This window comes from Suncus etruscus, chromosome 8 (genome assembly GCF_024139225.1).
Source record: "Suncus etruscus isolate mSunEtr1 chromosome 8, mSunEtr1.pri.cur, whole genome shotgun sequence".
NCBI classification, from domain to species: Eukaryota; Metazoa; Chordata; class Mammalia; order Eulipotyphla; family Soricidae; genus Suncus; species Suncus etruscus.
In genome coordinates, this window is record NC_064855.1 from 66006575 (window position 1) to 66031857 (window position 25283).

General features: G+C 43.0%; 1 protein-coding gene across 1 annotated transcript; it reads right to left on the reverse strand.

The window, feature by feature from the left end:
* Positions 1-529: 529 nt before the first annotated feature.
* On the reverse strand, positions 530-23606 carry SLC25A30 (solute carrier family 25 member 30). Its single transcript, XM_049778832.1, has 9 exons — positions 23479-23606; positions 20156-20303; positions 17137-17231; positions 13325-13410; positions 9746-9841; positions 8368-8492; positions 5842-5980; positions 1943-2023; positions 530-1018 (listed from the first exon to the last, which is right to left on the reverse strand). Exons 1-9 carry the CDS (start codon positions 23540-23542, stop codon positions 977-979), a joined length of 876 nt encoding a protein of 291 aa, XP_049634789.1. The 5' UTR covers positions 23543-23606; the 3' UTR covers positions 530-976.
* Between the last annotated feature and the right edge of the window lie 1677 nt (positions 23607-25283).

The window sequence follows — 25283 nt, forward strand, 5'->3', positions numbered from 1 at the left end:
AGGCACGGGGGACCATATGGGACACAGGGATTCGAACCAACCACCTTAGGTCCTGGGTCAGCTGCTTGCAAGGCAAACACCACTGTGCTATCTCTCCGGCCCCTGAAGAAATATTTTTTAAAAGTAAGCAAGTATTTTCCATCTGAACTAATTAGGAAATCTAAATTAGGAAAATGTTTTGTTTTGCTTTGTTTTGTTGGGCTATCCCAGGGATGCTCAGGAATTACTCCTGGCTCTGCACTTGGGAATTCACTCCTGGTAGGCTTGTGGGACTATGGGATACCAAGGATCGAACCCAGTTGACCGGCCATGTGCAAGGCAAAAGCCCATTCGGCTATACTAATACCCCAGCCCAAAGTAGAAAATAATATAACAACTGTATCCCAAGGCTAAAGATCATCCATTTTAAGTGAAAAATCCTGCCCCAATAGAAATCTATAAAGTAGTGCAAGGCTTCAAGGATCCCTCTCTGATAAGATGAAAATATTACAATTTCTTCAGCTGACAGAAAAAAACCTCCCACCCACCCCCAGTGCCGATACAATAAAATCAGGTTTATTGAGGTTGCTGCTATTCCCCAGTTCTGCTGGGACTTCTCTAGGACAGTCTGCATTCTCAGTGACACTCTGAGGTATATGAGGCTCTGCTCTCCCCAGAAGTCAACAAAAGCACAGCTCCTGATCTTCTGGAAAGTTTTCTTCAGTAAGAAAGAAGCATGAACTTCACATGTGATCTCTGATACTGAAGGGCACTTTAACGGTAAGGACTAGTCTGGATGTGACGGTGATGCTGCCAGGCCATGGATACCAGGTCCAATGTCCTCACACAGCGATTGGCACTAACCCAGTCTTCCTCTGTGGCTCACACCTCTCAATCCGACCAGCGAAGCAGTGAGAAGCAGTGTGAAATGCATGAAGTGTTACTATTCCAAAAGGCAGCATTTCTCAGAGAAATGGCCCAATGCTGCCTTGACTTGTCACAAATCCAGTTTCTTCAACTGCTCATATGTCACAAAGAACTGTAGTTGGTGATTAAGGCTGACAAGAGTTCTGATAAATGAGACCAGAACCAACCCCCAACACATAAACTAGACCCACATAAATTATTTCTGCTAAGACTATATGTATCTGTGCAGACCACACATCAAGGACATAAGTTCAGGGATTCCATTCGTAACCTCCCCCAGGAAACCTCCCCACAGCACAGCAAGCTAGGACTGAAAAGATCACAGCTGAATGCACACCCCTCTTGCCTCTGCTCTAGAGCCTCTGGCAAATATGATCTCTATTGCCTTACTTGTGTGGCTTTGCTGGGGGAAGCCTGGCTTTCCAGAACTGTCAGTTCTGTGGGAAAAAGGAAGCAGGAGAAGGCTGTTTTCCCCAGTCTCCCTAGGCAGCACTTCCCTAGGACAGATCAAAGGAGAGAAGAGGACATGAAATACCAGCTTTCCTTTTACTGCTGCTCTCTCCCAATGAATGTCTCTCTTCTTTCCTGCCTCCCACCCTGGCATACTGTACAGAGTAGCCAAGTCACAGAGCGAACTTAATGTAGGCACACTCTAAATAAGGTGTCTAAATTGCATGCCTAAAACTATTACAAGCAACTTTGTACAGTAGGGTGTCTAAATTTTGTTTGTTCATTTGTTTGTTTGTTTTTGGACAACGCCTGGCATTGCTCAAGGGTTACTCCTGACTCTACACTAAGAAATCGCTCCTGGCAGGCTCTGGGGAGCATACTGGATGCCAGGATTAGAACTCCCGTCCTTCTGCATGCAAGGCAAATGCCCTACCTCCATGCTATCTCTCCGGCCCCAATACCAAACAAATTTGAGGAATACAAAATAACTTACCTCTAACTTAAAATTAGGAGCATGGCAATTTATATAAACACTATTCTTTCAGCTACAATTTTTTTCCAGTGCTACTGTAACAGAAAAGGATACGATGATATTCCAAGGGCCAAGTCTCAACCAATTTGGCCAAAACCCTTTATACAGAGCAAAAAACCCTTCATTCTTCCATGTCTGTTATTAAAAAAAAAGGAGAAAAATTGTTTAATTTTCCTAATCATGTCCATAGAAGCCAAATGAGTTATTCAACTTTTCTTTTTTTTTTTTTTTTTTTTTTTTTTGGATTATACCCAGCAATGCTCAGGGGTTACTCCTGGCTCTACACTCAAAAATCGCTCGGGGAACCATATGGGATGCCAGAATTTGAACCACCATCGTCCTGTGTTGATCACGTGCCAGGCAAATGCCCTACCACTGTGTTATTTCTCCAGCCCAAACTTTTCTTATTTTTTTATTGGAGGAAGGAGGGAAGACAGACTGTACTTTTGCTCTATCCTTGGGGCTCACTCCTAGTGGTGTTCAGGGAACTAGATATGGTGCTAGAATCAAACCCAGGGTCAACCATGTGTAAAGATGCACCTTAGACCCTGTGCTATATTTTTAGTCCTGATCAACTTCTTGTTTTGTTTTGTTTGGGCCACACCTGGCTGTGCTCAGGGATTAATTCTGGCTCTGTGCTCAGAAATTACTCCTGACAGGCTCAGGGTACTGACCATATGGGATGTCAGAAATTGAACCTGTGTCAGCTGCATGCAAGGCAATCATCCTACGGCGGTACTATTGATCTAGCCCCAAGTCAGCCGTTTTTGTTTTTGGGGAGGGAGTCACACCCTGAAGTATTCCTGGTTCTGTGCTCAGTTATCACTCCTGGTGGGCTTGAAGAACTACATAGGATGACAGGGATTAAACCCAGGTCAGCTGCATACAAAGCAAGCATCATACCTGTTGGTTGTACTATCTCAGGCCCTGATCAACTTTTCAGAAGAAAACCATGGGGCCTAGAAAGTTAGCTCAACAGACTCAGTGGATGATCTGCATGTGAGAAGACTGAACTCAATGTATAGAACCATGTGGTGTCCTGAGACACCCTAAATATAAAAGTAAAACCCTAAATATAAATAAACAAATACTTTTTAAAATAAAAAAATTCTGGGGCCGGCGAGGTGGCGCTAGAGGTAAGGTGTCTGCCTTGCAAACACTAGCCAAGGAAGGACCGTGGTTCGATCCCCCAGCGTCCCATATGGTCCCCCCAAGCCAGGGGCAATTTCTGAGCGCTTAGCCAGGAGTAACCCCTGAGCATCAAATAGGTGTGGCCCGAAAAAACAAACAAAAAACAAAACAAAATAAAGAAATTCATGTTTATAATAACAATCATTCCTTTCATCCCCTTCAATTTTTAAAGACTTCAGCACTAGTGAAAATTAAGGCTCCATGCTGCGTTACCCTTCACACAAAGCAGAGAGACAACAGCTAACTGAAGAAACTTAATTTCAACTAAAGTGTTTTGCCTCCTTACCATTGGGTTATAGGGGATAAAGATATTCTGAGCACCATTATTTCATGGTTATATGGATAAAGAGGAATACCTCATTTCAAGCGAGTACAGCAAAGGGGAAACTGCCTTGAATGTAGCTGACCTGGGTTTAATCCCTGTTATCCTATGTAGTCCTATCTATCCTCAAGCTCTGCTACCCTGTGTTTAGCTTGGTATGACAAAACCCTCCTACCCCCCAAAAAACAAAAACAAAAACACAAAAATAGGTTTTGGAGAGATAGAACAATGAGTAGGCTGCTTGCTTTGCACACAATCACCTGGGTTCAATTCCCAGCATCTCATATGGTCCTCCGAGCACCACAAGTTGTGTCCCTGACTGCAGAGTAAGGAGTAATCGAGTAAGCCTTGAGCACTACTGGGTGTGGTCCCAAAACAAAGAAACATACAAAGTTAAAAAAATAAAGAAACTGGGGCAGGTACAATGGTGCAGTGATAAGGCATTTGCCTTGCACACAGCTGACCCAGATAGACCTGGATTCAATCCCCAGCATCCCATATGGTCCCACAAGCTAGGAGCAATTTCTGAGTGCAGAGTCAGGAGTAACCCCTGAATGTTACCAGGTATGACCCAAAAATCAAAAAAAGAAAAAAAGAAAAGAAACTAAGGGATAAAGCTGTAACAGGAATAATCCACACACTGTAGGTGACAAATCCAAAATATATTTTGCTCTAAATCCTGTGTTTTCTTGCTTTGTTGTTGTTAGTGGTAGTGATAGTGGTAGTGGTGGTGTGGTGTGTCTGTGTGTGTGTGTGTGTGATGTGACAAATCCAAAATATTTTCTTGCTCTAATCAGGGGTCCTCAAACTTTTTAAACAGGGGGCCAGTTCACTGTCCCTCAGACCATTGGAGGGTCTGACTATAGTAAAAACAAAGCTTATGAACAAATTCTTATGCACACTGCATATGTCTTATTTTGCAATGAAGAAATAAAACAGATACAAATACAATATGTGGCCCGCGGGCCATAGTTTGAGGACCACTGCTAAATCCTGTGTTTTCTTTCTCTTTGTTGTTGTTGCTGTGTGTTGGAGGTTTTGGACCACTCCTGGTGGCAATCAGAGGGCCAGGGATTACTTCTGCCTCTGCACTCAGAAATTGCTCCTTGCAGGCTTGAGGGACCACAAGATGCTGGGAATTGAAACCAGGTGACTAACTCTGGCCCCAGTGTTTTAATTTTTTTTTTTTTTTTTTTTTTGGTCTTTGGGCCACACCCAGCGATGCTCAGGGTTTACTCCAGGCTATCTGCTCAGAAATAGCTCCTGGCAGGCCCAGGGGACCATATGGGACGCAGGGATTCGAACCAACCACCTTGGGTCCTGGATCGGCTGCTTGCAAGGCAAACACCGCTGTGCTATCTCTCCAGCCTCAGTGTTTTACTTTTTTAATTAATTTGGCAGGAGATGGGAGGGCCTCAAACAGAGGTGTTAAGGGACCACTTCCAGTAGTACTGAGGGGATCATATGGTACTGTAGATCAATCAGGGCTCCTCCTAGCAAAGCCTGGACTCCAAACGTTGTGCCATTTCCTAGCTCCAATCTTGTAATTTTAAAACATAAGAAACTCTCCAGATGGGACGAGAGCTATAAAACAGTGGGTAAGATTCATGCCTTGCACTCTGTAAACCCAGGACCAATCCCCGACACTACGTATGGTTTCTTGAGCCCTGTCAAGAGTGATCTCTTAGTACAGAGTCAGGAATAAACCTTGAGCTCTGCCAGATGTGCCCAAAAAACAAACATAAAAGTGAAGGGTGGGTCCAGAGAGATAGCACAGCAGTGTTTGCCTTGCAAGCAGCCAATCCAGGACCAAAGGTGGTTGGTTCGAATCCCGGGTGTCCCATATGGTCCCCCGTGCCTGCCAGGAGCTATTTCTGAGCAGATAGCCAGGAGTAACCCCTGAGCAATGCCAGGTGTGGCCCAAAAATCAAACAAACAAAAAAATGTGAAAGGGCTGGAGGGGCCAGAGAGATAACATGGAGGTAAGGCGTTTGCCTTTCATGCAGAAGGTCATCGGTTCGAATCCCAGTGTCCTATATGGTCCCTCGTGCCTGCCAGGAGCAATTTCTGAGCATGGAGCCAGGAGAACCCCTGAGTACTGCTGGGTGTGACACACACACCCCCCCCCCCGCCAAAAAAAAAAAAGTGAAGGGGCTGGAGAATAGCACAGTGGTAGGATATTTGCCTTGCATGTGGCCAATCCAGGACAGACCCAGGCTCGATTTTCATTATCTTATGCGGTCCCCTATGCCTGCCAGGAGCAATTTCTGAGTGTAGAACCAGGAGTGACCCCTGAGTGTTGCTGGGTGTGACCCAAAAACCAAAAAAAAAAACCAACAAAACTCTCCAGAGGGCAGCATAGAAACTAATGGGTAATAGAAAGAACTCACAAAGCTGTACAAATGACATTCTATGCACCAGAGTGCAGAATCACACTCACCTGTAACAGGCAATCCAGGGTCCCCTTATAGCCAGAGTTTCTGCCATCACGAAGGACTCTTTGATTCATCATTCGTGTTCTTACAACATCCACAGGGTTAGATGCCAGGGCCCCAGCGAGGCCACAGGTGAAGCTTGAGCTATGAAGAAAATAAAAGTGAAAGAAAAGTTCACAACCACTGAGCTGCACAAAGCATTATCAAAGACAGGAAACCACTTCCTCCCAAATTGTTAGAAGAACAAGAGACAAGAGGACATGTATCACAAAAGTGGTTCCTGCCGAAAGATGTCCAAACTTTTTCTGTTTGTTTTTGGTTTTGAGCACCCAGGCAGTACTCAGGGGTTATTTCTGGCTCTGTGCCACATATCACTCCTGGCAGGCTTGGAGAACTACATGGGATGATGGGGATTGAACCCAGGTCAACTGCATGCAAGGCAAGGCAAATGCTGCGCTAAAACTGTGCTAACACTGTGCTATGACTCCAGCCTCAAGCTATCCAAAGTTTAATACCCACACCAACCTCCCCTTTATTCTTTCTTCACAGGTATTTAGACCACACTAGGCAGTGCTTTAGTGCTATTCTAAGCTCAGTGCTCAGAATTGACTCCCACTAGTGTTTGGTAAATCAGGTAATGCCAGAAGTTGAAAATGGGCCTCCCACTTGCAAGGCAAGTATTTGACCCTGAGGTGTTACCCCAACCCCTAATTCTATCAGTTTTTATAAGTATTAAAACAATTTCAGCCACAGCCAAGAGTGCCTTTGAGGTTCTGAATGTCAACAAATTCAGAAACATAATGGAACATTTTCTCAGGATAATCTATGATATCTATACATTGAGAAATAAACACCAGTTATTTTATTGACTAATTTATTTATTTTGGCATATGGACCTCACCTGTCTGTACTCAGGGCTTACTCCTAGCTCTGTATTCTGGAATAATCCCTGATGGGGAGTGATGCAAATATGAGATGCCAAGGATTAAACCTGGAATGGCTGCATACAAAGCTTGTGTCTTAATAAAGATCTCTCTAGCTCCAAAATCACAGTAATTTTAAATATATCATAGTCATACTGTTCTTAGCCATCGTAGGAAAATATGTATTCATTATTGATCTCAGAAAGGGTGTGTGTCTTAGGTTCTACTAAACTTTTTTTTTTTTTTTGGTTTTTGGGCCACATCCACTGACGCTCAGAGATTACTCCTGGCTCCATGCTCAGAAATTGCTCCTGGCTTGGGAGACCAAATGGAATGCTGGAGGATAGAACCACAGTCTGTCCAGGCGCAGGGGTCTCAAACTCAATTTACCTGGGGGCCGAAGGAGGCAAAGTTGGGGTGAGGCAGGGTCGCATAAGGGATTTTGCTTACCGAATATTTGCAATAAAAAATCGTATTAGTAAGAAAAAAAAATAGCAAAAAATCGCATTAAACATTTGCATACCCCGAATGGAACTGATCCGGGTATGCGAATGTTTAATGCGATTTTTTTTTTTAGCCACACCCGGCGATGCTCAGGGGTTACTCCTGGCTGTCTGCTCAGAAATAGCTCCTGGCAGGCACGGGGAACCATATGGGACACCGGGATTCGAACCAACCACCTTTGGTCCTGATCGGCTGCTTGCAAGGCAAACGCCGCTGTGCTCTCTCTCTGGGCCCACTAATGCGATTTTTATTACGATTATTCAGTAAGCGAATAATCGCGAATACTGCGATATTTGAAGGCCGGCCGCGAGTCGCAAAATGTTGTACGGAGGGCCACAAACAGCCCGCAGGCCATGAGTTTGAGACCCCTGGTCCAGGGTTAGTGCGGGCAAGGCAGACACCTTGCTGCTTGTGCCACCACTCCAGCCCCCATGTTCTACTAAACTTTCTATTTCATAAAATAACACAGACCATATTTGGAATTAAGAAACCATTTGCTGTGGCAATCTGTCTCATGAACTGTGAGGCATCTGAGCAGCAACCTTGGTTTCAGTCCAGATGATGCCATTGTACTCCTCCAATTTTTAGCAATCAGAATCTTCTCTGAAGATTATCAAATGCCCCTTTCTAAGGCAAAACACTGCCCCCAATGACTTGAATTAATCTGTAGTTATAAAAACTATATGAAATCTGACCTATGGGAATAAATCAATGGGCACTAGACTATGCTTGGCATGTGAGAATTATGGGTTCCAGGACTTCATGTGTCTGCAGTATCATGCTAAAAATAGCTCCCGAGTACCACTAGGTGTGACCCAAAAAAGAAGACTAAAAGTGAAGATCAAGCACCATTTATAAGAAAAGGTCTCCCAGCTTACAACTTGGAAGAATGGGCTTAGGGGTAGGACAAAAGGTAAGGCACTTGCCTTGTGTACTATTGACCAGGTTTTGAACCTTTCACAACATGGTCCTCTGAGCCTCACCAGATAATCCCTGAGTACAGAGCCAAGAATAGGCCCTGAGCACTGCCAAGTGTGGTCCCAAAGTCCACCCCCCAAAAAAATTATTAATAAAATAAAATTAATATAAAATCCATCAACGTACAGGAAATGGGTATATACAGTATCTCCCATCAGGCCTGAGAGAATGAGGTGCTTCTTGGTGAGGTCATAGACAGGAAGCTCCACTCCAACAACAATAGCAGCCCTCTGAGCAGTCAGGGACACACCCTGGGAAGAAAATAAAGAAGACATAGGGTGGGGCCGGAGAGATAGCATGGAGGTAAGGCATTTGCCTTTCATGCAGGAGGTCATCGGTTCGAATCCCGGCGCCCCATATCCCCGGCGCCCCATATGGTCCCCTGTGCCTGCCAGGAGCAATTTCTGAGCCTGGAGCCAGGAATAACCCCTGAGCACTGCCAGGTGTGACCCAAAAACCAAAAAAAAAAAAAAAAAAAAAAAAGAAGACATAGGGTTAGAATCTACTCCACTGAATAAGATTTGCCAATGTGTGGTGATTCTTTTCCCCAAACATGATGACTAGCTTTCTCATTTTCCTGTTGCAGGCAGAGATGGAGACTGACAGGTCAAAAAAAAGACAAAGGGCATGAGATCAGAATACCCAAAGTCTAACTCTTAACCTGGCACTAACTGGATGACTTTGACCAGACCTTAGCCAGGACATGTCAGCTCTTGGTTGGCTCCTTGCATGCTAAGGGGACTGAACTGAAAGACCTTCCAGGTCAGGTCTGCTCCACAAAGAAGCAAGGCAGTCACCACCAGCACTTACTTGCCTATTAACTTAAAAGCCATGACAACATGGAGATCAAAAAAAAAAAAAAAAAATTCAATATAGCTATAACCAAAAAACCATCGGGATTAAAAATAATCCCGAAATCCCTCCTCTAATAAACATCACAATGAAGGGCCCTACTAAAGAGCGAAAGCAATCAAAGAGATTCAACCTTCACAGAGCTTTTTACATCTGAAGGATCCAAAAGTTATTTAAAACCACAACATTGCTTTTTTGCAATTTTCATTCTTTTTCAAATATTTTTTATTTATATCAATTTTCATTTTATAGCTGTAGAAGTTAAGAAGCAATCTCAGGTAACAGATGTCACTTTTCTTCCTTTGCTTCATTAATGTCATTTGAATCCAATACAACAATGGAAGTAGGAAAATAAATTCCTAAGGGGTAAGAAGGGAAAAATGAAGGAAGCCCATTCATTGTACCTATTTTTTCTTTTTTTTGGGGGGGTCACACCCGGCGGTGCTCAGGCGTTACTCCTGGCTGTCTGCTCAGAAATAGCTCCTGGCAGGCACGGGGGACCCTATGGGACACCGGGATTCGAACCAACCACCTTTGGTCCTGGATCGGCTGCTTGCAAGGTAAACGCCGTTGTGCTATCTCTCCAGGCCCCTATTTTTCTTTTTTCTTTTTCTTTTTTTTTTTTTTTTTTGTACCTATTTTTCAAGCTTACCTTCCACAATCCTCTTGTTCCCTCTTGTTGATAAATGTTGATAAAGTTTCCAATCATTCCACCTTGCATGGTGTTGCTCTGTGCCTGCATCCGTATCTAGAGATGATTTTAAAGACCACCATGAGAAAGAAAACTAGCCAATGCCTCCTCACCTCCCACTGCAGACCTTTGGAAAATGATTCAATCTCTTCTTTAAAACTATTGAAGGCAATAACTGAAAATTAATTTCACTTTTAGTTGTTGCAGGGGACACACCTGTTGGTGGCAGTGTTTGGGAGACAATGAGGCCTGTGGTGATAGAAATCAAACCCAGGGTCATGCAAGGCATGTACTTAGTCACTTGAGCCACATATCCTCAGCCCTGACCTGTAAATACATTTCTAGGGGCTGGAGTGATAGCACAGAGGCAGGGCATTTGCCTAGTACTTGCGGCTGACCCAGGACAGAACTGGGTTCGAATCCTGGCATCCCATATGGTCCCCCCTCCCCCCACAAACAAGCCTGCTAGGAGTGATTTCTGAGCACATAGTGAGAAGTAACCCCTGAGCTTCACTGGGTGTGGCCCAAAAACCAAGGGGAAAAAAATACATTTCCAAATGCTACTTTTAAATGTTCTCATTAAGGATTGGTTTTAAGGCACTTGGGCATCAATTAAAAACATCTTATCAGGGCAGGGACAATAGTACAATGGGTAGAACGCCTGCCTTGAATGAAGCCAACTCAGAATTGATCCCCAAGTCCACATAAGAACAGGAGTGATCCTGAATGCCTGAATGTAGAGCCAGGAATAAGCCCTGAACACCACCAGTTGTGGCCTGTCTGCACAAAAAAAAAAAAAAAAAGGAAAGAAAAAGAAAATAGATTCTAAAAAAATAATAAAAAAAAAGAAAAGATATTCTAGAGAGTCCTGTATATAGCAGTATAGCAGTATAAAATAATAATTTTAAGAGCCTTTAAAAAAAGAAAATGGTCTACTTCTACATAGATTACTAAGTAGCAATAAGAGAATATGTCAGTAGCTCTGAAGATTTGACACAGTACATCTAAGTGTTCTGTGTACTTGGCAGCACTAAGCATTGGCAAGCATATTTCCTAAGTGAGTTACTCCAAATCTTTTCAATTTTTTCAATTAGTTGAGCGGACCCAGGGTAGTCCCAGAATGCCTTTCACATTTTTTTTTTTTTTTTTGGTTTTTGTGTCACACCTGGAGGCACTCAGAGGTTACTCCTGGCTTTTGCACTCAGAAGTTTCTCCTGATAGGCATGGGGGACCATATGGAATGCTGAGATTTGAACCACTGTCGGTCCTGGTTCAGTTATGTGCAAGACAAACACCCTACCACTGTGCTATCTCTTTGGCCCCCCTTTCATACATTCTTTCACACTTGAACTTACCCACATACTATACAAAGGTTATGGGGTAAATACAACTAAGATTTCAACATCAAAAAAGCATTCAATGCAGCTCTGTGCTGCTTTAAGTAAAGAGAAAAAAAAATGTATTGGTTTTTGGGCCACACCCGGTGACGCTCAGGAGTTACTCCTGGCTCTTCATTCAGAAATTGGTCCTGGCGGGCCCGGAGAGATAGCACAGCGGCGTTTGCCTTGCAAGCAGCCGATCCAGGACCAAAGGTGGTTGGTTCGAATCCCGGTGTCCCATATGGTCCCCCGTGCCTGCCAGGAGCTATTTCTGAGCAGACAGCCAGGAGTAACCCCTGAGCACCGCCGGGTGTGGCCCAAAAACAAAAAAAAAAAAAAAAGAAATTGGTCCTGGCTTGGGGGACCATATGGAACACCGGGTGATCAAATCAAGATCCATCCTAGGTCAGCCACATGCAAGGCAAACACCCTACCACTATGCCACCGCTCTGGTCCAAGAAAAATTTCTTACTAAAAAAGACATGGTTTTCTATAGGGACACCAATCTAACCATCTGACAAAACTCCAGGTATACCGGTATTTGGACTGGCATCATCAGGCCTTTTTTGGAGTGAGTGCATGTAACCCTCCCCTGCCTTTTATAATTCTGGAAGCCCTGACAACCAAAAACAAGCCTCATGAAAGCCACAGTATAATCAATAGTGCTTGGAATTCCAGAACAATTTCAAAATTGTCCAAACAGATGAATGGAAACTATGGTGTTGGGGCCAGAGTGATAATGTAGTGGGGAGGGTGGGTAGGCCAGGTTCAATCTATGGCATCCTATATGTCCTCAAGCCCACCAGGCATGTTTTCTGAGTGCAGAGCGAGGAATAACCTCTGAGTGCCTCTGGATAAAACCCCAAAACAAACAAACAAAAAAACCTATAGTGTTGAAGGCATGGCATCATCAAAGCAACCATGGACTATTTGACAGAACACAGTAGTAGTGTTCCCAGGGAACTGAGTGTACAAGTAAGCACAAGGTCTCATTGCCTGCAGTTTTGCAGTATCACTCATGACCACATACTCCCTGAAGTCTCCTCTAAAAATAGATGCTAATATTGCCTTAGACATTAATCTTAGAAACTGTTTCTCTATTTTTCTGTCCCCTCATATATCCCCTTCCACTTGACACATAACAACCATTGACTTTCCTCAATAAATGTTCATCCAGCCAAGAAGCAGTGACTCACTCCCAAGAGTGCTGTTCCCCAGCTGCCTGATCTACTAAAATTAATGTGTGTTACTGATCCAGGCCACTACGGTACCTATACACAATGGAATGTTACTCAGCTCTAAGAAAAGATTAAGTCATACAACTTGCAGTTATATGGATGGATCTAAAAATGTATCTGAGTAAAGTTAAACAGAGGAAAAGGGACAGGCAAACTGACTTTTCTTTTTTTCTTTTTTTTTTTTTTTTTGGTTTTTGGGCCACACCCGGTAACGCTCAGGGGTTACTCCTGGCTATGTGCTCAGAAGTTGCTCCTGGCTTGGGGGACCATATGGGACACCGGGGGATCGAATCGCGGTCCCTCCAAGGCTAGCGCAGGCAAGGCAGGCACCTTACCTTTAGCGCCACCACCCGGCCCCCAAACTGACTTTTCTCATAGGAGGGAAAAAAAAAAAGAAATAGGGAAATAACTAATACCCAATGGCAATAGCAACAAGCATGAGACCGGATTTCCAGTCAGAAGCTTGCCACTGTGGTGGAAGGAGGAGAGAAAAGAGCAGGGGGTTATAATTTGACAATAGTGGAAGGAAGTAGTCACTATGGGGGAGAACAGTACTGAAAGGAGGAAAAGTTGAGAGGAGTGGGAAGGAAATGACATTGGTGGAGGATAGTAAACTGTGGCGAATGGACTGGTGTTAGAAAGTTGTACACCTGAAACTCATGAATAACTTTGCAATTCATGTGGATTCAATAAAAAATAAATAATATTTTTATTTTCTAACTATATTTTTAAAAAGCCATCGTGGCAATTAGATTATAAACACTATCTCTCCAGCTACCAGTCCTGTATTTGTGCAGCCCAGGCCAAAAAAGAAAAGCTCAGCCCTACCTCTGCAACCAAATAGACAGTGACTTTTTTTCATTCTCTAAATGTAATTTTCAATAAACTATAGGGTGCTACTATAAGATAATAGCTCTGCTTACTTTCAAAACATCAGTTGGATTAGCAATGGTTGAGGATATGACTCCGGAGAGAATTCCACACACCACATTTATCAGTAGAGTTTCATCTGTAAACAGAAACATGTTATCTGATTTTTTTCATACATACAGAGTTCTTAACATAACTCCAACATGTTTAAAGCAAGCATTTACATTTAACTGTTCATCAGCATAAAAATAATTTTGTATTTGTGAGTTAAATAAAAAGATTAGAAATTTTGCTGGCTAACTTGAAAAAAAAAGAATTTAGACCCCCAGCTAACATCATGTATGAAGGTAAAATCCAAATGGATTAAAAACCTTGATATCAGACCTGATACCATAAGGTATATAGAACACATAGATAAAACACTCCATGACATTGAGACTAAAGGCATCTTCAAGGAGGAAACGGCACTCTCCAAACAAGTGAAAGCAGAGATTAACAGATGTGAATATATTAAAATGAGAAGTTTCTCTACCTCAAAGGAAATAGTGCCCAGGATACAAGAGCCACCCACTGAGTGGGAGAAACTATTCACCAGTACCCATCAGATAGGGGCTAATATCCAAAATATACAAGGCACTGACAGAACTTTACAAGAAAAAAACATCTAATCCCATCAAAAAATGGGGAGAAGAAATGGACAATTTGACAAAAAAGAAATACAAATGGCCAAAAGGCACATGGAAAAATGCTCCACATCACTAATCATCAGAAAGATGCAAATCGAAACAACTATGAAGTACCACTTCACACCAGAGATTGGCACACATCACAAAGAATGAGAACAAGCAGTGCTGGGGGAATATGGAGAGAAAGGAACTCTTTTTCACTGCTGGTGGGAATGTCCCTTTATGAAAAGGGAAATGGAGATTTCTGGGGCCCAGAAGGTAGCGCTAGAGGTAAGGTGTCTGCCTTGTAAACGCTAGCGTAGGACGGACCGCGGTTCGACAGCGTCCCATATGGTCCCCCCAAGCCAGGGGTGATTTTTGAGCGCATAGCCAGGAGTAACCCCCCTGAGCGTCAAAAGGGTGTGGTCCAAAAACCAAAAAAAAAAAAAAAATGGAGATTTCTCCAAAAACTGGAAATTGAGCTACCATACGATCCAGCTATGCCACTCCTAGGGATATACCCTAGGAACACAAAAATACAATACAAAAATCCCTTCCTTACACCTATATCCACTGCAGCACTATTTACCATAGCAAGACTATGGAAACAACCAAGATGCCCTTCAACAGACGAATGGCTAAAGAGACTGTGGTACTGGGCCCGGAGAGATAGCACAGCGGTGTTTGCCTTGCAAGCAGCCGATCCAGGACCTAAGGTTGTTGGTTCGAATCCCGGTGTCCCCCGTGCCTGCCAGGAGCTATTTCTGAGCAGACAGCCAGGAGTAACCCCTGAGCACCGCAGGGTGTGGCCCAAAAACCAAAAAAAAAAAGAGACTGTGGTACTTATCCACAATGGAATATTATGCCATCAGGAGAAATGAAGTCATGAAATTTTCCTACACATGGATGTACATGGAATCTATTATGCTGAGTGAAATAAGTCAGAGGGAGAAAGACGCAGAATAGTATCACTCATCTATGGGTTTTAAGAAAAATGAAAGACATTCTTGCAATAATTTTCAGAGACAAAAGAGAGGAGGGCTGGAAGTTCCAGCTCACTTCATGAAGCTCATCACAAAGAGTGATGAATGTAGTTAGAGAGATAACTACATTGAGAACTATCCTAACAATGAGAATGAACGAGGAAAGTAGAAAGCCTGTCTAGAGTACAGGCGGGGGGTGGGGGGGGGTTGGGGGGTGGGGGGGGTGAGGTGAAGAGGAGGGAGATTTGGGACATTGGGGATGGTAATGTTGCACTGGTGAAGGGGGGGGTGTTCTTTTTTTTTTTTTAGAGACAGGGTCTGCTATGTTGCCCAGGCTGGAGTGCAGTGGCTATTCACAGGCGTGATCCCACTACTGATGAGCACGGGAGCTTTAACCTGCTCAGTTTCTGACCTGGACCGGTTCGCCCTTCCTTAGGCAACTTGGTGGTCCCCACTCCCGGAGGGTCACCATATCGATGCCAAACTTAGTGCGGACACCCGATTGGCATAGAGCACACTGCAGCCCAGAACTCCTGGACTCAAGCGATCCTCAGGCCTCAGCCTCCTGAGTAGCTGGGACTACAGGCGAGCACCACCATGCCCGGCAAGGGGGGTGTTCTTTACATGACTGAAACCCAACCACAATCATGCTTGTAATCAAGGTGTTTAAAAAAAGATATTAAATTAAAAAAAAAAAAAAAAGAAATTTTGATGGCTAAAAGGATTTTGCTTAGCATTATTTCTTTATAAATAAAAAGGAACGTGAATAACCAAAGTAGTAATTAAGAAATCTGGTCGAGATAAAAATAAGATACAATCCTGGGGCCCGCGAGGTGCGTGGATAACCAAAGTAGTAATTAAGAAATCTGGTCGAGGGGCAGGGCGGTGGCGCTGGAGGTAAGGTGCCTGCCTTGCCTGCGCTAGCCTAGGACGGACCGCGGTTCGATCCCCCGGCGTCCCATATGGTCCCCCCAAGAAGCCAAGAGCAACTTCTGAGCGCATAGCCAGGAGTAACCCCTGAGCGTCACAGGGTGTGGCCCAAAAACCAAAAAAAAAAAAAAAAAGAAATCTGGTCGAGGGGCCGGGCGGTGGCGCTAAAGGTAAGGTGTCTGCCTTGCCAGCACTAGCCTAGGACGGACCGCGGTTCGATCCCCCGGTGTCCCATATGGTCCTCCAAGCCAGGAGCGACTTCTGAGCGCATAGCCAGGAGTAACCCCTGAGCGTTACCGGGTGTGGCCCAAACACCAAAAAAAAAAAAAAAAAAAAAAAAAAGAAATCTGGTCGAGATAAAAATAAGATACAATCCTGGGGCCCGGGAGGTGGCGCTAGAGATAAGGTGTCTTCTGCCTTGCAAGCGCTAGCCAAGGAAGGACCATGGTTCGATCCCCCGGCGTCCCATATGGTCCCCCCAAGCCAGGGGCAATTTCTGAACATTTAGTCAGGAGTAACCCCTGAGCATCAAATGGGTGTGGCCCGAAAAACCAAAACAAAACAAAACAAAAAAATAAGATACAATCCTAATTTGATAACATGTGGATAGAAGATTAAAGAATATCCTGCATATTTAATTTTATGCATTTCCACAGCATTCTAACTCCTCCACTAATTCCATAATACAGTGTTCTCCCTATAACAAAATTAATTAACAATGGCACATTGGAACTCCAGAGTTCTTAATTCTTTTTTTGTTTTGTTTTGTTTTGGGTCACACCTAGCAATGCTCAGGGTTTACTCCTGTCTCTGTGCTCAGAAATCACTCCTGGCAGGCTCAGGAGACAATATGGGATGACAAGATTCAAACCTGGGTCTGTCCTGTGTTGGCCACATTCAAGGCAAACACTTTACCGCTGTGCTATCCTCCAGCCCCCAGAGCTCCTAATTCTAAGAAATATCTTCACTGCCTTCCTGATAAATTGGTAGTGATCCCTATGACTGTAACAAAATTTAAGTTGGCAAGTATATAATATGTCCTTCAGTTCCTGACATTTTGGAGATGAGGTCAACTAAATAAACTAGAAGAGGACTCCTTTCCTGAGGTTAAATGCCTGAATCAGCTTATCACTAACTTGCATTAAGCACGATTATTTGAGATTCCTCTGCAGCAGTAGTAAAGTCATAAATAAAATGGAGAAGATCTGTTCTGAAGGTCTCTTGAATAAAAGAACAAAATAAAATAACAGAATAAAAGAACAGAAAAGAAGAGACCCACTCACATACCTTCAAGCCGATCCACAAATAGCCGCTTCAGGCTCTGGTAGGTGCCTATCTTGATGGTGCCATATGAAGCTTGGCGCAGCATAGCTGGGGCAATCCTGTAAGACCATTGGGCCAAGAACAGAAACCATTCTTGAAACCCTTACAGGACCACAGGCAGAGAAGCATATTTGCTTTCCCCCGCCAAATTACAGGAAAACAGGTTTCGGTTTCTTTTGGCAGGGAGTGGCACACTCCACTTTATTCCAACCTCTGCGTTTAGTGACTATTCCTGGCAGTGCTGGGGAACTCTATGTGATGCCAGGGATTGAATCAGTAAGTTGCATGCAAAGAAAGTGCCTTGCCTAGTGTGCTGTCTCCTGGCCTTTTCCTCTGCATTTTCCCAATGCAGAGAAGGAAGTTTTCATCTACACACCAGTCCAGAGCTGAACCTAAGATGAGGCAATGTTTCCCTCTCCCCTCACCTCATATTCTAGGTCACAGAATACTCAACTGAAAATTATTTTCTAGCTTGTCTCTACTCCCAGACACCACCTCAGGTCAAACACTTGATTTCCTTTGTGGCAATTAGCTGTCACAAGCTACTGGTTCCTTTTCTCTAATGCAAGTGGGCATCTTTTCACAATGGAAACCCAATGATGTCAGTCCCCAACTTACAGCTCTTGAGCAACTCTTATATAACCCAGATGCCTCCACAAATCAAGCAGAGACCCTGAGTGAGTGAATGATTGGGTCTTCCAGCTGACAGGAAAAGAATCCTTAAATCTCATAAAGGAGCTGCTATCAGAAGCAAAAGTATATGGTTTCAGTCACTGACTTTTCATGAGAATAAAAAATTCCACATTGGTACATCAAAATATAAAAATATTTCCAAATTGGTGGATGGAAGGGCCAGGAGACATCAGTTACTTGTGAAGTATTAAATAAAATATTAAGATGTGGGGCTACAGACCAGTTGAGGGGGAAAGACCTCTACTTTCTCTTGCCATGACCAAAACTGGTTCTATGCTGTTGCCACAATGGTCCCGAGACCACCAGGAATGACCCTTGTACAGAGTCAAGAGTAAACCTTGAGCACTACCAGGTGTGGCCCAAAGTTGAAAACTAAGAGGCTTAGTGTGGTCTGAGGCTGTCCATATCCTGATGCCATTTTAGAGATCTATCTCCCTCTCCTGACACTCACTAGCATCCACATTACCAAAGCGGAGTCACTGGTGGCCTGAGCATGTACCATGCTCTCTCACACACAATTTGGTTCAAAGTGAATGCAGATCCATACTTACTTCACCTTATCTTCATAATTTCAAAATAAAGTTTCCTTGTTCTTTTTAATACTGGGTTTGTCACTTTGCTAGATCAATAGTCAGAAACAGCTCCTTTAATACTTCCTCTCTGTTAACCCTCACAAATCAATTCTGTTTCCAGAAGACTCAGATCAGACATGTGCAGGATACTATCGATACACTATCTTATTTATTGGGATATACTCAGCAGTTCTCAGGGGTTACTCCTGACTCTGCACTCAGAAATTACCCTGGCAGGCTCAGAGGACCATATGGGATGGCGGAGACTGAACCCAGGTTGGCCCCAAGCAAGGGCAAAGGTTGGCCGCATGCAAGGCAAATGCACTCTCTGCTGTACTAGCACTCTGGTCCCCTCTATTCACTATCTTATCCACAACCCCATCACATCGTCCATTCCATGTTGAGATATGAGTTAGCAGGGGTCAGACAGATAGTATAGAAGCTAAGGTGCTTGCCTTGCACATAGCTGACCAGATTTGATTCCGGTACCCTTATAGTGCCCTGAGCACTGCCAGGATTTAACCCATGCCAGGAGTTGTACAGAGCCAGTACAAGCCCTAAACACTGCCAGTTACAATCAAAATACACATATAAAAACATCAACAGGGCCTGGAGAGATAGCACAGCGGTGTTTGCCTTGCAAGCAGCCGATCCAGGAACTAAGGTGGTTGGTTCGAATCCCGGTGCCCCATATGGTCCCCCGTGTCTGCCAGGAGCTATTTCTGAGCAGATAGCCAGGAGTAACCCCTGAGCGCCGCGGGGTGTGGCCCAAAAACCAAAAAACAAAACAAAAACATCAACAAACACACACATACAAAGTAGTCCATTGCAACACTCACCCATGGGGAGCTTATCATTTTCATCATGGCAAAAATATCAGTGACTCACAGAATAGCCAAAGTAAAGAACTGAATTATGGAGCCTAGAGTATAGTGGGAAGGGATTCTGCTTTGCTTGCAGCTGACCTGGGTTCACTCCCTAGCATTCCATATGGTCTACGACTCAGGAGTACCACCTAGGAGTAAGCACTGAGTACTGCCAAGTGTGGCCCCAAAACACAATGTTTTTTTTTTTTTTGAATTTTGCATATTTGAAAAATACTTGAGACACAATTTTACCACACAAAAATATACATATAGAAAATGAGCTGAGAGGCTGGAGTGGTGGTGCAGTAGTAAGGCATCTGCCTTGCCTGCGCTAGCTTAGGACAAATCATGGTTTGATTCCCCACCCCCACCCCGGTGTACCATATATATAGCCCACCAAGCCAGGAGCGATTTCTGAGCGCGTAGCCAGGTGTAACCTCCTGAGTGTCACTGGGTGTGGCCCAACCCCACCTCCCCCAAAAAATAGAAAAAATGAGGCTGAATCTAAAAACAAAGAAATCAACCACACTACTCTTTCCAAATAAGTCTCAAAATTTTTCCCTTTAGGAAGTCAGTCTTTTACACCCCCCCTTTTTTTGTTTTGGGCCACACCCAGTGACACTCAGGGGTTACTCCTGGCTATGCGCTAAGAGATTGTTCCTGGCTGGAGGACTATATCAAACACAGGGGATGGAATCTAGGTCCATCCTGGGTCAGTCGCATGCAATGCTGTGCTATCGCTCCAACCCCATAAGTCTTTTTTTTTTTTTTTACCCCAGAAGTCTTAATCTTAAGTCTATTCATTTGAACAGACATCAAAGATTTAAATACACTAGTACAAAGATTCATTACCCTGAATACAGTGCTTTTAGTCCTTCCTCTCTGCATATCCTCACTAAAGCATGCAACATTCCTCGATACCGAATTTCTCGGAACTTGGAGTCATTCGTTTGGCCTTGAATCTGGAGTCGTGTCTTGGTTAAATCAATTGGAAATGTACCTAAAGTTAAAAAATAATAAAAATCCCAATAAACATGTGAAATGATAAACTATTGAGGAGTAAGACTATAATATAAACTTAGAAATAAAGTTAAACATTCACTTTGGTCACAATAAAAGTTATTTAAAAAAAAAGAATTATTTTTGTTAAAATAAAAAAAAAAAGAAACATGGAAGATTCCTTCCTTCCTTCCTTCCTTCCTCACTCCCTTCCTTCCTCACTCTTTCCTCTTTCATTTATTCCTTCCTTGCCACACCTGGCAGTGTTCAGGGTTTACTCCTAGCTCTGTGTCAAAAATAAGGACACTGGTATTTTTTTGTGTGCTATTATTTTTTCTTTTTATTATATCACATTACTTTTATGGAGGGTTTCTCAGGGGACCATATGGGATAATGGAGGTCAAACTAGGGTGGTCATATGCAAGGCAAGAACTTTAAGGTCTGTAGATTCTCTTTGAAATTGAATAAAATTATTGTATATATTTCAAGAATGCTTTTTCATGGTTTTAACTGATAGTACAGTAGAGAAGGCACTTGCCTTGCACATGCCTGACATGGGTTCAATCCTTGGTATCCTACATGGTCCCCAAGCACCACCAGAAGTGATTCCTCAGCAAAGAGCCACAGTAACCCCTTAGCATAACTAGATGTGGCACACAAAAAAAATTTTAAAAAGGGTAAAAAAGCCTTTCACATCTTTTCAAAAGAAAAGTTGCCATATCAACCCCCTTTCAATGTGTCAACATCTCTTCATCCCCATCTCAGACCCCTGCATCCTTTGAGCCCACTACATGCAACCTTGATTCTAAAGTACAAACCCAAGCATTAGCTTTTTCTCTCTTTATCTCATCTGAGTGATCATCTGGTACTTGTCTTCTTTTTTCAGAAATCTTTCACTTAGTATTATATCCTTCAATTCTATCCATGCTGTTGAAAACATTTATTTCATCTTTTCTTACAGCTGAGAAGCTTTCCTTTATGTATATACACAGTGGCTTTTTTTTCTATTCTCCCATCACTGGTTATTTGGATTCTTTCCATGTCTTAGCTATTCATTTAATAATCAACATAAGGATGCATAAATCATTTCAAATTAATGTTTTTATATTCTTTGAATAGCTCAAGAGGAGTACAATTATTGGATCATATGAAAAGTCTATTTTTATCACCTTGAGAACCACAATATTGATTTCCAAAGACACTGGCCCAGTTTGCATTCCTGTTTACAATATTCAAGGGCTCTTTTTCTCTCTCCACATCCTTGCCAAAATATTTGTTGTTGTTATGGCCTTTGCAAGTTAAGCCTATCTTAGGAGTAAGATATAGCACTACAATTCTGATTTTCCTTTCTCAGGTAATAAATGATGAGCATTTTTTCATGTGCCTGCTAACCATCTGTACAATTTCTTTTCTTTTTTTTCTTTTTTCTTTTTTTTTTTTTTTTGGTTTTTGGATCATATTCAGTGCGCTCAAGGGTTACTCCTAGGTCTGCACTCAGAAATTGCTCCTGGCAGGTTCAGGGGACCATATAGGATGCCAGGAATTGAACCACCATCTGTCCTGAATTGGCCACACAAAAGACAAATGCCCTGCCACCGTGCTATCACTTTGGCCCATGTATGACTTCTTTACAGAAATGTCTATTCAATTTTTCTTTACATTTAAAGATGGAGAGGAGGGAAGAAACACACTGGTGCTCAGATACTATTCCTGGCTCTGTTTTCAGCAAAGACCCCTAGATGTACTTGGGGGACCATGTATAGTGTCATGAATGGGACCAGGGTTGGCTGCATGCAAGGCAAGTCCCTTAAGCCTTGTCACTATCCCTCCAGCCACTTCTATTCATTCTGTGAAGGAAGTTTATTTTTATAGTTGAATTTAATGAGTTACCTAAATATCTTATATAATTTACCCCTTATATTTTCTGCAATTCTATAAGGTGTCTTTCAGTTCTAATGTTTTTGTTTGCTATACATAATGTTTATATTTGACTTTTTTGCTTCTGTTCTTCTGCCAATGAAGTCAAGTCTCAAAGCCTAGAATATAAAAGGTCATATCTATACCTATACATGTTTTCCTCTAGGTTTATTACTTCATATTTTACATCGAAGTCATGAAAAAGTAATCAATTCACTAAAATTAATAAAATGCACTTTTAAATAATGATTTGATTAATAATTAATACATTTTAAAATTACTTCTTTGTGGGGCTGGAGAGATAGCACAGCAGTAGGACGTTTGCCTTGCACAACGTTTGCCTTGGACAAAAACCTTATTTGCATGCTCAGAGTAACCTGGGGGTCCTTAGGGAAGCATATGTGTTTAGTACCAGGGATTTGAACCAGGGTTAGCAGAATACAAAGCAAATGCTTTATTGCCTGTACTGTTGCTCTGACCTCATTATGTGAAATTGTGTTTTGTTTTTTAAAATGGTAATTGTAAATTAATTTACAATTTAAATTAATTTACAAAAAATAATTTATAATTAAATAAAACAAAAAAACAGGGTGAGACAATTATGTGGACATGTATGCAGAGAAATATGATCTTTTTATTTTTTAGACTTTTGCCCTACACCTAGTGGTACTCAGGATTACTCCTGGCTCTGTGCTCAGAAATTATTTCTGGAGGTCCAGAGAGATAGCATAATGATAGGGCATTTGTCTTGCAAGTGGTCAACCCAGGACCAATGGTAGTTCGAATTCCGGCATCCCAGATGGTCCCCCATGCCTGCCAGGAGCGATTTCTGAGCGTAGAGCCAGGAGTAACCCCTGAGCACTGCCAGGTGTGACCCAAGAAACAAAAAAAAATATAATAATAATAATAATAATAATAATAATTATCCCTGGAAGGCTCACGACACCATAGGGGGTTGTGGGGATAAAACCCAGGTGGACAGCATGAAAGGCAAACAACCTACACAATGGGATATCGCTCCACCCCCCCTTCTGAAGTATAGTGATTTTTAGTGGAGTCTCTAGGATTAGTTATGTCCATCATTATCATGTCTTTTGCAAATAGCACGAGTTGTATTTAGGAAGGAAAGATTAAAGCCTCATAATCTCCCTTTCTGTAATTGAACTGCATTCACAGTGAACACCAAATATTGACATGAACTTTACAATATTATTACATGGAGGAGAACCAGACAGCTTAGAACATCTGTGATTCCATACCACATTCTGCTGTGATGGAGGCCAGTCCTCCATACACGAAGGGCTTCCAGTTGAGGGTTGACATTCTCCCCGCCGTCCCTTCTCCTTTGAGTCATAGAAACATAGTTCTCCAACACAGTGTGTCCTGGGCACAAAATAAAGAAGCTTCAAAGTTGTAACTTATACAGGTAGTTTCTTCTTTAATTATTTTTATTTGTTTTTGGGCCACACCCAGTGACGCTTAGGGGTTACTCCTGGCTATGCACTCAGAAATCGCTCCTAGCAGGCTCGGGAGACCATATGGGATGCCAAGGAATCAAACCGAGGTCTGACCTAGGCTAGTGCGTGCAAGGCAGATGCCTTACCACTTGCGCCACCACTCCGGTCCCTCTACTTTAATTACTTTTTGGAGGGTGGGGGCACATCCAAAAAAATTTAGTTATTTTTTGAAGGATGGGGTGCTTAGGCCTTACTCCTAACTCTGTGCTCAGGAATCACTCTGTCAGGGCTTAGGGGACCATACTGGATATGGGGAATTGGACTTGGGTCAGGCAAGGAAAGCACCCTACCTCCTCTGCTATATCTCTGGCCCCACAGTCTCTTCTTTAAATTAATGTTTACGGGCCAGAAAAATAGTATGCAGCTGACCTAAATTCTGTCCCCATATGGGATGGTCCAGGGCACCCATATGGGCCCTTGAGCCTGACAGGAGTGATTTCTGAGTGCAGAACCAAGAGTAATCCCTGAGAACTGCTGGGTGTGGCTCAAAAACAAAAATACATAAATTCATGTTTTCAAGCAGCATGCAGTCAGATGCAGGCAACACTTTCCAGAGAGCCTACCTTTTTTTCTTTTTGTTTTGGTTTTTGGTTTTTGGGTCACACCCAGCAGCGCTCAGGGGTTACTCCTGGCTCCACGCTCAGAAATCACCCCTGGCAGGCTAAGGGGACCATATAGGATGATGGGATTCAAACCACCGTCCATCTGCATCTAAGGCAAAACGCCTAATCGCTGTGCTATCTCTCCAGCCCCCAGAGAGCCTACCTTAAACAAACCAAAGCACTCTTAGCTACTACTTTTTTTTGGGGGGTGGGGATTCGAACCACAGTCCTTCACATGGAAGGCAAATGCCTTACCTCCATGCTATCTCTCCGGCCCCATCCCTTAGCTACTATTAAGCCTTTATCAAGTGATTTGATTCTCACACAAACCTTTCATAACCTAATAAACTGTTACCATGCTGTGTGTATACATAGTCAGCAAGCAAACAATGGTCAATTACTAGCTGGTCTCTTACATTTGCTCTTCATATAATAAATATTTGTTTACGGCTGGAAATATCGGACAGAGAATAAGGTACCTTCTTTATATGTTGTCAATCTGGTTATATACTGGCATTTGTGCACTGTCAGAAGTGACCCCTTGAGTACACATCCAGGAAAAAGCCCAGAGCTCCACTGTGGCCTGTCCACTTCCCACAAATAAACATTTTCTCTTTGATTCTGCTTTGTTAGTCCCCCTAGGGGCTCAAAGCCCTTTGGGTGCACTGGAGAAAATTGCCAAAAAGTCATATAAAATGAATATGTAATTTCCTACATTCGCTGGTTTATACTAGTGCCTTGCTCTTTATAGATGTCAGTTCTCTCACTCTCTAATGGGAACTGTGGGGGCAGGTGAGGGTGAAGGAAAGAGGCTTTCTGGGGTCAGAGCCCCACCCCTTCCTTCCTTGGGAACTTCCTCTTAAAGGGGTGGAGGTTGTCTTCAATGACATCACCCTCATCAAAGCAGCCAACACAGCTGATACTTTTACTTGATGAGCTTTTTGG